General features: G+C 38.1%; 1 protein-coding gene across 1 annotated transcript in view; it reads right to left on the minus strand.

The window, feature by feature from the left end:
- Nucleotides 1-642: 642 nt before the first annotated feature.
- CCDC38 (coiled-coil domain containing 38) overlaps nucleotides 643-12,797 on the minus strand; it is a gene marked incomplete at both ends in the record, with an annotated part of 41,554 nt that continues 29,399 nt past the window's right edge. Inside the window, 7 exon segments of the mRNA XM_082636307.1 lie at nucleotides 643-756; nucleotides 2,854-2,975; nucleotides 5,061-5,262; nucleotides 6,233-6,308; nucleotides 6,310-6,419; nucleotides 10,303-10,438; nucleotides 11,729-11,880. Coding sequence (XP_082492433.1) covers nucleotides 643-756; nucleotides 2,854-2,975; nucleotides 5,061-5,262; nucleotides 6,233-6,308; nucleotides 6,310-6,419; nucleotides 10,303-10,438; nucleotides 11,729-11,880 — 912 coding nt within the window.

Genomic DNA, 12,797 nt, shown 5'->3' on the forward strand with positions numbered 1-12,797 from the left:
ATGGTTTTGAGTATAGAACACAACAGAAATTGTGAACTGATACGTAGGCTGAAGACATATGGTTTGTTCACTTAAGAGAATTAAGTTTTCTGAACAGAACCCCTTAATGTGAATTAAAAATCAGTCTCATGGTTGGTTATGTCTCATTATGTTCTCATGAGAACATAATCTAGTAGTTTTCATTTAAGTTTTAAACTCCTCAAATCAATATTTTAGAATTGCACATTGTTAAAATGTATACTCCACAGTGATAAAATTTACACTATGAACTTTCCTGTGGACTAGTTGGAAAAAAAAGATTATTTAAAGTCTTATGTTGTCAGAATGCCACTATTGCACTTAAATGGTTATTCACCGTACAGTTACATCAGTAAGGTCACTATGGATGTGTATCCCCACCTGGGACAACAGAAAGTATAAATGTTTAGCTATATAGAATAATGGTTAGGATATGGATAATAAAGGTCTTCAACAAAAGAAAATAACTTCCATTTCCAATCCTAAGAGCCTTTTAGAGTAAGGACCTGTCTTCCTGAAATTGGTTCGGCCTATGTGTGGGGCAGAATATTGCCATTACTGAAAAGCAAAAATCTACAAAATATGCCTAAAGCATTCTGGTTATAAATGTCTTACTGCTGCTATTCAAGTGAAAAAATATTCTTCCTCCAGTGATTTTGTTCTTGTATCCTTGACTAAAAGTAGTTCACGTTTGTTACCAGATGGAGGTTTTGAGCGGTAGATAAGTTGTCTTCCCAGCTGAAACAAAAGAAAAAGGACTTAATATTTTCATATAACCATTTTCTATTGAAGTGTAACTAAAATACTAATATTAACTTGATTTTTCTGAAGAATAATATAGTTTAAAATAGTAAATAATAATCCCAATTACAAAGGGATTGATAACCTAATGGATGTCCAAATGCAGGCAAAGTTAAGTAACGAATGGAGCATCATGGTATGCAGAAGACAGGGCAGTTAGGTTTTATGGGGAAGTGGGAGGATTTAGATAAAGTCATCAGATAGCTTGTGTTTCAGATATGCTAAGCTTAGAGAAACTCCATGTTTGAGGCCAACACTTCATTTCTCAGCAACTGCCATAGCTAATTTCTACTCCATTGGTTGGAAGAGATCACTTTCCTCTGCTAAGCAACAGCTGACTGGCATTTAAAAATCCTGTTAAACAAAAAAAAAACTTGAGAAAACCATGTACTATTTTCTTAGGCACTAGAAATCCTGTTGGCTCTTGGTCCCACCAGGAGAGTCTTAGGGATACCCCAGTTCATACCTATTTATTCTCTCTGGAGCATATACTCAAGTATATCATACTAATCTTTCTCTTTGAGTCTTTTCTCCCCCTTCTCCTTATTTATTTATTTATTTTTTGTTTTGCCTTTATATCTGAATTTGTATAAATTAAATGGATAAGAAAACTGTTCTGTTGGACATGAAATTTGATGGGACGTTTCCATTGTGCCTCAAAAGGGGCACCAACCCTGTGTGTGACTGTCCCCTGCATTACAGAATGTTTGACATTCCTGACTCCAGGGAACTAAATAGCACTAGCAATCCTCCCCTCATTATAACAACAAAAATATTCGTAGAGGACTGGAATCCTTGAATTCCTTTCCTAATGCCATATTTTTCCCCCCCGCTGGTGATGATCTCCTTTGATAACCTTTGTTATTAATTTCTGAGAAAATTGCCAGTGATGAAATGTCCTAAATGTCCTCTGAAAGAGTAAAATCTTCTTTCAGAGGTCTTCATACATTGTTGACTTATCAACATTCTTTCTCCAATTTTCTTCCAGATTTAGTTTTCATTCTCATTTTTAGTCTGTTAATTCAGTAAGCATTTATTGAGTGTCCACTATGTGCCAGGCATTGCGGATACAAAGGTCATAAAACTCATTCATGGTCTAAAAGGAAAGATGGATATATTAAAAAATAATCACTTTAATTTGGTGAGTTTAGTAAATAATAGTATATACATGTAGCAGGGTGATGAATGGTTAATTCTCTCTTAGAAGAAGAGAAGTTAGGTCTTCATAGGCAGAGTTGAACTAGATAAGTACAGACCCTTTTAAAGATGAAATGCTTATTTAAATAAAATTAATCATCACTTTTTGACATAGTACATATTAACAGTTACCATACTGCAGAACTTTAAGTACTTACCTCAAAGGCTGGTTGTGAGGCGCAGAAGCATTCACTATAGGTTAGCTATGACTATAGTGAGAATCAATGTCCATATTAGCTTTGCAGATAACTATGAGATTGCCTTCCTGGAATATACTTCAGACTCTAGCTCAGAGGAGGGAGAGTGGCATATAAAAACAAAAGGGCCTTCACACCCAGGGGGAGTCATAGACCACATGCACTTTGTGACTGCCCAATTCTAAACTTATTGAACAGGTAATCTTAAAATATGAAGAACCTTGGCTTCTGGTCAGATTCTGCTGCTAAATCTGAAGTGACTCTGGGTAAATTATTTTAACTTCAACTATAAGTCTTAATTATTTTTACAGTGTGAGGATTAAAAGACCCTTCCAGTAATAATGTAATTCACTTACTATTATTTTTTTAATTCTCTAGTTTCATGGCACCTGGAGCTAAAGAAAAAGAGGAGAGGGGAGAGGTTTCTTTTACCAAAAAGTTAGTCTAATGGAGAACTGTAGAACCAGTAATTTGAATCATTCTAAAAGTAGCAAGGAACCAGAGAGAGATCAATTTAAGCTGTTAGCAATCTTACTGAAGTTTAACCTGGACAAATTAGATGAGTTAGGTATTTTGTTTTTGTACTGCAGAAGCCCTCACACATTGATGTAGTGGAAGCTATTAATAACAAAACACAAACCTTTTTCTTTGGTTGTGCTACTGCTCTTTCCAGAGCAGCTTTTAGCCTTTCCTCCTGGTGTTTTTGTTTTTCTTTCACTTTCTCTTCACGCAGCCTGTCAAGAGGGGAAGACATTGTCCTAACTATAAATCACAGAAAGTAAAAAAGACCTACATCATTACTATTTGGTAAAGAATTATCTAAATATTATAAAGTTTCCTTTAAGGTTAAATGAAAATAATACTTCATCTTCACCCAAATCTATGGGTTTTGAATATTCAGGTGAAATTTCAACAACAAATCCTGTTTGTGTTGAAATGGGAAGAAAATGCATGTCACCATTTTGGAAGAAGTAAAATCTATCCAAATCTTGGTCTAAAACAAGCACCTCAGCAAAGCTTTCTCATCACTCCATTTACAGTTCAGTACTTCGCAGTTAATCCGTATGGCGGCCACCTGAATTAATTTCCAGCTATTTCCCCCTCTTTTTAAACCTTTTTATTGAAGTATAATGTGCAGAAAAGTACACAGATCACAAGTGTATATAGTTCAGTGGATAACCACAAAAACATACTTTCCAGCAAATCTTTTTGAATGTTATCCTCAAATTAAGGCCAAGAAATAGTATTTATCTTTGTTCTCTTTAGGGTTGTTATGAGGATAAAATTAAATGAGCTGACTTATGCAAACTGTCTAGTCCAATGCCTGGTGCAGAATAACCACTGGACAAGTGATAGCTTTTTTATGGCTGTATATAATTATCAATGTAACATTCACTGAACATTTTTTATGCAAAATTAGGTGTTATGTTAGGTGCCTCCAAACCATGGGAAAAATCCAGTAAAATTCTCCTTTTGATAAGAATGATAAGTAATTGGAATTAGATTCATGTATCACTACTGGAAATAGTAGTAATTACAAGATGCAAATGCTCTCAGTGTAATTAGTCAAAGGTCGTCTTCTGGAAGGAGTGATCTTTCATTTATGATTTCTTAAAAAATTTGCTTCATATTCAATAAAATCCCATCAGGATCACCTTAATATATTCTGGACTTTGTTTTTATATGGAGGAAACAATATCCCCCCCACCCCAGTAATGTAAGCAGTAACAAAGTATCTAATATTAATGGCTACTATTTGAGTACTTACTATATGCCAAGCATGCTTTAGCGCTTTTACATAGATTATTTAATTTAATCCTCACAACAACCCTGTGAGATAAGTTCCATTATTACTGCCATTTTACAGATAGGGAAACTGAAACTTAAGAGAGGTTGTGTGGCCTGCCTAAGGTCACAAAAGTTGTAAATGGCAGAATCTGGATTGAACCCAGGCAGGTCAGCTCTAATGCCCATGCTCATAGTCGTAGTTCTAGTATGCCTGCCAACATGTTTTTTTGCTATAACGTGAATATTATTCCACCTATAAGCATTCTCTATATGATACATTATACTAGGGATCATATTATATTTATAATAGTCATTGCCTCAAAGGTAGTATGTACATAAAATCCTTATTTAACTTGGTATGGAAATTTGTAAATCAGTGGATTCTCTGGGAAAGGCCCCAAGCTAGGCAAAGATGTGGGGACGTGGGAGCTGGGCAGGGGTGGAGGTGAGGGTGGTGGTATGTGTCCCAGGGATGATAATCCTCATGAGATTATCTTGAGGAATAAATGAGTTAATGAGTAAATGTGATGTATGTAAGTGTTGGCAGTTAGGAACTGAGGAAAACCCTCATTACATGGCTCTAACTTTCAAACAATTCCTTCATAGATTGAGTCTCCCTGTAGTTTTCCAGTGAAAGGCTCCTAATTCTAGTCTTGGGCCCTTCACCACAAGTATAGTTCTCCTTCTACATTATAGCCCTTTGAAAATTTTCATGTAAGTAGTGAATATTCACTCTGAAAATTCACTTTTTCAGTCTAGAAGGACCGCTTGCCCATCCGAAACTATGTCATTTGCCCCTGATGAACTCTCCTTCACAGTGCTTGTTTTACCATTGATAACGAGATATTTATTTCATAAGAATGTGGATGTTATGCGTCTCCACACTAAATAGTAGCTCCATGAGGAGGGCAGGGCTGGGTTTGATTCCACTGTGTCTCTATATGGCATATAATAGAGACTTGCCATATAACAGACTTCCTTAATGTGTGTGGAATCCAAGCAAAAACAGCTTCTCATTAAGTGTTTCACTACCTTTGTATCATAAGACAGTGACTGTACTTTTGCCGTCGTTCTGTTTCATCCTCTCAATTGCCTCCACGTTTTCTTTGGGAACGGATTCAGTGAGATCACTCAGTTCCACCAGGTGAGACTCTCCTTTTATCAGCTTTTGAACTGGGTTGAGGCTGCCAACCTCAGCATCTCCAATGCAGACTTTGTATACTTGATTAATTTTTTTACTGAGAGAGTCTATCAGTTTTTCCTGAGGTTGAGAAGAAAAGGAGAGCAGAAAACATAAAATTTCATTACTATTTTCTTGTTCATTCAATAAATGTAAAATTCCCTTTTACTATATTGTAATGAAAAAGGCTTTTATGTTCTAAATATTTCCTTTTTTTTTTTTTTTTTGCGGTACACGGGCCTCTCACTGTCGTGGCCTCTCCCGTTGCGGAGTACAAGCTCCGGATGCACAGGCTCCGCAGCCATGGCTCACAGGCCCAGCCGCTCCGCGGCACGTGGGATCTTCCCGGACCGGGGCACGAACCCGTGTCCCCTGCATCGGCAGGCGGACTCTCAACCACTGCGCCACCAGGGAAGCCCTAAATATTTCCTTTTTTTAAAGAAAAACTTTAATACAACATAGAACAGTGAGAAAATGCAGCATTGAATTTATATTATAATTTATAGTCAGATCATTCCTATAGTAACACCTTGGATGATTTTCTTTAAACACATTTCAGTCTAGGTATAAAAAGTAACTTGATAGGACGGATTGTCTTTTTGCTTGACTTTTTTTGTGTGCCATTCCCATTCGAGCGGACACTACATAGACATTTCGAACCCTTTCCCCACTCTAATGCATTTCCTAGCAGCACAGTGTGTGCCCCCTGTTTTGCACTTACTATTCTGTTTGCTAAAACTATAATCCTGTATGATAGTTATTTGCATACATGCCTTATCTCCCCTCCTAGACTGTAAGCACCTGGAAGGCAGGAGCTATTTCTTATTTTTACACTTATATCTAAAGCAGCACCTCGCACATAACTGCACTTAATAAATGTTTGCGGAATAAATGAATGCATTCTCTAAGAGGAAAAAAAAAGTTACAAGCAAACAGATTCCTAAGCTGGCCTATAAAACCTTTTGAGGAGTTTTCATTCTCTCCACTGGGAAGCCATTGTAGTACTCTAGTCTAAGCAGAGGCCTAGGCCAAACCTCGCTGATCCCTGTACCTGGCCACTGTGCCGTTTTGGCTGTTGGTAGAGGTGCTCGAGCTTGTAGGTAACATGTTTCGGGACCGTAAGGAAACTCTTTCTGTCTCTCCACTGTGTACCCGGCATTCGTGGATAAAAGGATCTCAGTAAACTTCTGGGCAAAGTAAATCGTTCTCCAGGTAGCATCCTGCCCCCATTCCTGCTTCTGCTCAGGAAGATGAGAATCACCATAAAGCCAAGGACAAATACTACTCAAGACAGATGTAGCTCCAGGAGCCATGGGAGACCCCTCCTGAAACCACAGACTCATTCCAGAGCCACCAACACGTAATTACAAGTCAAGATCTGTCACCAGTAGTTGACTTCAAACAGCTTGTCTGTCCCACCTCCTAGTTTAACAAGCTTTCTGATGGTCCTGTTTGCCATAAAGTCCCCCGTTTTTCTTCTGAAGTAACACTTACTGTATTCCCTATGTATATTTAAAACATGCTTCTAGGAAATTTGGAGAAATACAAAATAATGTAAAAGGAAAAAGTAAAAAAGAGTAAAAGTCCTATTTGCCATAAAGCTTCTTTTTTTCTTTCCCTTTCTAAATAACATTTATTGTATTCCCTATTTATATTAACACATCCTTTTAGAAACTTTAGATATATAGAAAAATATAAAAGGAAAAAAGTATAAGTAACTCATCAAGGGACTAAAATATTGTACTTGGATTAAAAAAAATTACTGCAGTGTGGGTCATTAAAAATATATATTCTGGGCTTCCCTGGTGGCGCAGTGGTTGAGAGTCCACCTGCCGATGCAGGGGACATGGGTTCGTGCCCCGGTCCGGGAAGATCCCACATGCCACGGAGCAGCTGGGCCCATGAGCCATGGCCACTGAGCCTGCGTGTCCGGAGCCTGTGCTCCGCAACGGGAGAGGCCACAACAGTGGGAGGCCCGCGTACCGCAAAAAAATAAAAAAATAAAAAAATAAAAAAAAATATATATATATATATATTCTGAGAAAACATCTTTAATATGAGAATGATTAGTAGTTGATGGAAGTTTTGTAGGGAAACCTCTTGAACACTTAGAAAGAACTTTAGAGATGGATGGGCAGCGACCTTTCAGCATGTCTTGTTTTCTTTTTAAGTTCTGCCTGTCAAACAGGAGAGGAAAAGACGAGGAGAGATTTTTATTAAGATAACAAGAACAGTGTAAGAAGTAGGATTGGGGAATGAGGTTAAAGAAAATACTCATGTATGAAAAAGAGATTGAGGGCCTGGCCCAAGAGAGCAGAAGGACAAGGAAAAAGGGAGCTCAAGGCACAGGCCTACAGATGACAGAGAAGTAAAGTATCAGTCCATCCCTGGAGCTGCCACCAGATGGCGGGCCCAGCCCAGAGCACCTCGGAGGAGGGGTAACCAAGAGAGGCTGCAAGAAGTGGGAGGAGCTGCTGCTTCCTGCTGAGTAGCGGGACAGGATCGTGACAGGATGGTGAAAGGCTGAATACTGGATACGAACTCTGGATGCCTTCAGCAGTGAATGAGAAGTGATCTGACCAGAGCAATGTTTAGGAGAACTAGTTGTATCACAACTGGATAGGCGAGGGGGTAGATGTCTAGATGACCTTTAAAGTCCTTTCCAACTCAAGGATTCTGTAATTCTAACCCATGTTATCTTCTGCTGAGTGCTGACTGTAAACAACGTTCGCAATTGAACTTGATTAGCTCCCTGTGCCCAAGAACAATAAAATGAGAGATGAGGATGTCCTGCAAATTGAACAACGGAATAGCTTACATTCCATTTCATGTTCGATAAACAAACAACTGCACAAAACAATATGTCTGAATCTCACCAACATAATGTTGAGAGAAAGAAACCAGACAAGCTGGACATATTACATGCTTCCATTTATATAAAGTTCAAAAACATGAAAGCTAATCGATGGTGAGAGAAGTCAAGATAGTGGTCATCTTGGGTGTATGGTAGAGACTGGAACGGGGCATGCCGGAGGCTTCTGGGGGTGGTAATGGTGTGTTCACCTTGAGGAAATTCCTTGAGAGAGACACTTAGGATCTGTGCACTTTTCAATATTACATTATAGTTGAGTTTAAAATTTTATTTTAAAAGTAAACTATTGAATCAAGGAAAAATGTTTTTAGGGGATTAAGTACGGTTAAGAGTGTGGAAATTTTGAAAGAATAAAATACTCATAGCTCCAAAATACCTATGATAATTTATGAGTATCAAAATTAGACACAGCTATGCTGATTCACTCATAAAGGATTATGTTTTGCACATTTCAACATATGAACAGAACGGGAGTGGGGAAGCTAGGAAAGTCTTAGAACAGAATACTTTCCCCTGCCAATTGTCCTGTTCTGCCTCTGCTTCTCTGCCCCAACATGTCACATTTGTGGGAGACACTGAATTATTAGCTCCATTTTCCCAGAGTATATGATACACGGATGCCAAAATTACACTTGTGACCCAAATGTCCTAGTCTTTAAAAAAGTAATTTTCAGATCGATTCTATCTTCTCCATTTAGGGCTCTGGTTGCTTCAAAGTTTGAGTATTGAAATGCCCCTTTTTTTCATAGCCACCCTAAATGTGGATGAAAGGGGCTTGGTGGAGGGCACGGGGAGATACCACTGATATTTACCTGACATTTTTCGTGTTAATCAGTTTCAGAATTATTTAAAACAGAATTGAAGGGTGGAAACAACCCAAGTGTCTGTCAACAGATGAATGGATAGATAAATTGTGGTATAAAAATATAGCGGAATATTATTTGGCTGTAAAAAGGAATGAAATGCTGACGCATGCTACAGCATGGATGAACCTGGAAAACATGCTAAGTGAAATAAGCCATAAACAGAGGTCCAGATACTGTATGCTTCCATATATATGAGGCAACTTTATAGAGACGGAAAGTAGAACAGAGGTTACCAGAAGCTGGAAGGTGGGGGAATGGGGAATTATTGTTTCATGGGTACAGAGTTTCTGTTTGGGATGATGAAAAATTCTGTAAATAGATAATGTTGATGCTTATGCAATATTGCAAATATACTTAATGCCACTGAGTTGTACGCTTAACATGGTTAAATTGTAAATTTTATGTTATGTATATTTTACCACAATTTTAAAAAATGTAAAAAAAAAAAAAACCCCAGCATTGAAGAACTGAGAGGTGGCTGTCATCACACTTCCTGCTCTGGCAGTGTACAGTCCTATCCCCTCCTACCTCCGGGCGTTATGCCACCCTAGGAAATGTGGGCTGTGAAGGAGCCCTAAACAGGTTTGTCTTTCATAACCCTGCCCACCTATGGGCAGGGGAGCACAGTCATCTTCTGATAGAGTCCCCTTAAATCTACCTCTGTTTGAAAATCAAGTTCATAACTATAATTGTGATATTAGTTTCACATATGAGTTTTGAATTTTATTCATTGGAGATTTTTACAAGAAAACCAGTGTTAGCTGGAGTTTGTTATGGGTCTTAAAACTAACCTAATCATTCATTGAACAAACATTTATTGAGCACTTACTTTATGGGGACACTAAACTTAGCTGACTAGATAGGGTAAGACAATCCCTACCCTGGGGTTTACATGGAGCTGGGGGAAACCGGCACGCAAACAGATAAGCACACGTGGATCTATGCAGACCCGAAAGAGGCCACAATCTATTACAAGCTCACCGTTGGGAAGATAATTCCTTTCAGTGCTGATTCAGTGATTCCTCTGTTAATTATTTGCCCCTCAAATTAATACCAAAATGATCACAGGTAGTGAACTACTTCATATGTATGGTAATATGTATACTGACTAAAAGAAATGTATTTATAGGCGGGGAAATCTCAGCATCATACTTTGTAACATTTTAAGAAAACTTCAATGCCAATTTGAATGCTTTCTATCTACTGTGTAAATAAGCTATTACATATTGACAAGGTAATTAATTCCAAGCTGCTTTCCAGGCTCTGCCATCAACCTGGGACTTGTGGTTTGCTTTAATTCCCCTATTCCAATGCTTAATACTCAGGGAATGCAGATTATTATCATGAGCCAAAATAAAATTACTACAGGCAAAGAATGATTACCTGAGCATCTGAATTAAATTCTCCAAAACTAAATAGCCTGGACTTTAATTCCAGTTCTGCTGCTTTTTCCTCTTCTCTTACACAGTTAGCCTTAAGCATTTCCTTGTGTTCCAAAAGAAACTCTATGTTGGTATTTCTATTGCAAAAGAAGAAAGAGACCCTTGTCTGTAATTTGTGGTTTAGTGAAATAAGCCATCAGTCAGGAGCTTCAGCACTCCCTCCAGATCATGTGTCAACATCCTATGTCTAGCAAGCCAAATACAAGTTTATATTTTAAGACATTGACAAAGTACATGCAACTTTTCAGGTTAAAGTGAGAAAAATAAATGCACAGATGCTTTTTAACTTCCATCAGGAAGCATTTTTCTCACCCCACCCCCACTTCTGTGGTTCCCCCGAGTCCCCCAAATAGAAAGCAGCAGAGCTGAGGTATCGGGAGCCCAAGCTGTGTGACCTAGTATGTCAGTGTTCTCAAACCTGGCTGATAATCAGAATATCTGAGGAGACACGGTAAAGTACAGACTCCTGACTAGTCACTTAGAGGTTCTGATATAGATCCCCTTTTCCTGCCCAACCATACCCACCCGATCCCCCCAAATCATATTGTCAGGGCGGGGGCCCCATACACTGAGGACTGGGAGAGAGGAGACAAGGATTAAAAGGATACAGTAGTCTACTGGGTGGTTATGAGATTATGGTTTTAGATTCTTAACTTAGGAACAAGTTAATATGTTCCAAAGTTCAATGTAGTTTGACTTAACTATTTAAAAAGATTGTTGTCTTCTGATCCAGAAGACTCTTCCCAAAAAAGGTTCTACACATTTTTAGAATGAGTAGATATAAAGATCTATTCTCTGCAACTTGAAGCTATTTTCCAAAATTGTAATCATATAAAATTTTAGAGTAGAAAGGAATTTTGTGAGTCATCAAATCCAGCCTCCTTCCCAACAGAAATGCTTTTTTATAATAGCCCTGATATATCAATATGTACATTATAAAATGATATAATATTTAAGTCACACACAAAAAAAAATTTTGCTGAGAGTCACAGCCAAGGAAAATGCATTTATTAGCATTATCCAAAGCATGAATTGATTAGCCAGATGATAGCATAAAACTGTATTGAAAAAAAATTAAGGGAGTAGGTGACATTTCAATTCTTTTTAATCTTTTAAATTGTCTTTTATTATTGCTAGCTAGGAAAATATTTTGACAAGTGAAAGTAGGGACTAAAATTGAACTAAAGCCAGTCTATTCTGTGTAAATATAACTTCTACCTTTTCCACTCTTCAGTGTAAACTATTAACAAAAATCCCATCCTAAATCCAGAGAGACCACAAGGAAGGGCCATACATAAATGAGTTGGACTTTATCTCTGGTTAGAAATCGGTTAATAGAATAAGTCTACTTGTTTTGAATGACTTACATTTTATCCTGTGTAAGTTTTTCTCTTTTATTTACATCTTCAAGATTTTCATCTACATCTTGGGAGTATTGTACCAAAGTAAGATTCTGCTCTTCCAGCTCTGTGAGGACCTGAAGTAACTCTGCGGGTTCTTTGAAATAAAGTTCTGGCTCCTAATCAAGCAATCATGAAGAATATAATTCACTTAAAAACATGCTCCCTGTGTACATGTGGAAAAAACAGTGGGGTAAAGGAATACCGTTCTGATTATGAGGGAGACACGGGCAGAGAGTGACAAAGGAGCCTACTTCCACGTGAGAGCTGGCCTTCAGGAAGAGAGCACTTTGGGTGTTGGGGGGAGATGAAGGTTCCTAGAGAAGGGGAAAAGGAAGAGAGTGAGGAAAAGAGAAGGAAGAAGGGATGGAGCAGAGGAGGAGGCAAGGGCAGGAGAAAGGGAAAGGCAAGGGGAGAGGAACAGAAGCACGAGAAGGACAGGAGGCCAAGTGGAGGTCGTTTCCTCCCCACAGTTTAACGATTTTCTATGTTCCAAAAGTTTAAGTGTAAGCTTATACTACTTTAAGTAAATTTAATTATTAGCAAGATGACTTGGATATTTGCACACCCATGTTCATCCTATTTACTGTAGCCAAGCCTAAATGTCCATAGACGGATGGATGGGTAAAGAAATTGCGGTATATCCATTCAGCCTTAAAAAAGAAGGAAATCCTGTCATTTGCTACAATAGGGATAAACCTGGAAGACATGAGGACATGAGACTAAACGAAATAAGCCAGTCGTGAAAAGACAAATACTGCATGATTCCACTTTTACGAGGTATATAAAGTAATCAAACTCTTAGAAATGTAAAGTCAGAACGTGGTTGCCCGGGGCTAGAGGGAGTGGGCATAGGGGAGTTGTTCAATTGGTGTATAGTTTCAGTTTTGCAAGGTGAAAAAGTTCTAGAGGTCTGTTACACATCAATGTGCTTATAGCTAACACTACAGTACCATACACTTAAAAATGGTTAAGATGGTAAATTATGTTTTTTCTACAATTAAAAAAAAAGACTTGGATAAGGTATGTTATACAT

This window comes from Mesoplodon mirus (assembly GCF_964341445.2).
Source record: "Mesoplodon mirus genome assembly, chromosome: 11".
Taxonomy (NCBI): Eukaryota; Metazoa; Chordata; class Mammalia; order Artiodactyla; family Ziphiidae; genus Mesoplodon; species Mesoplodon mirus.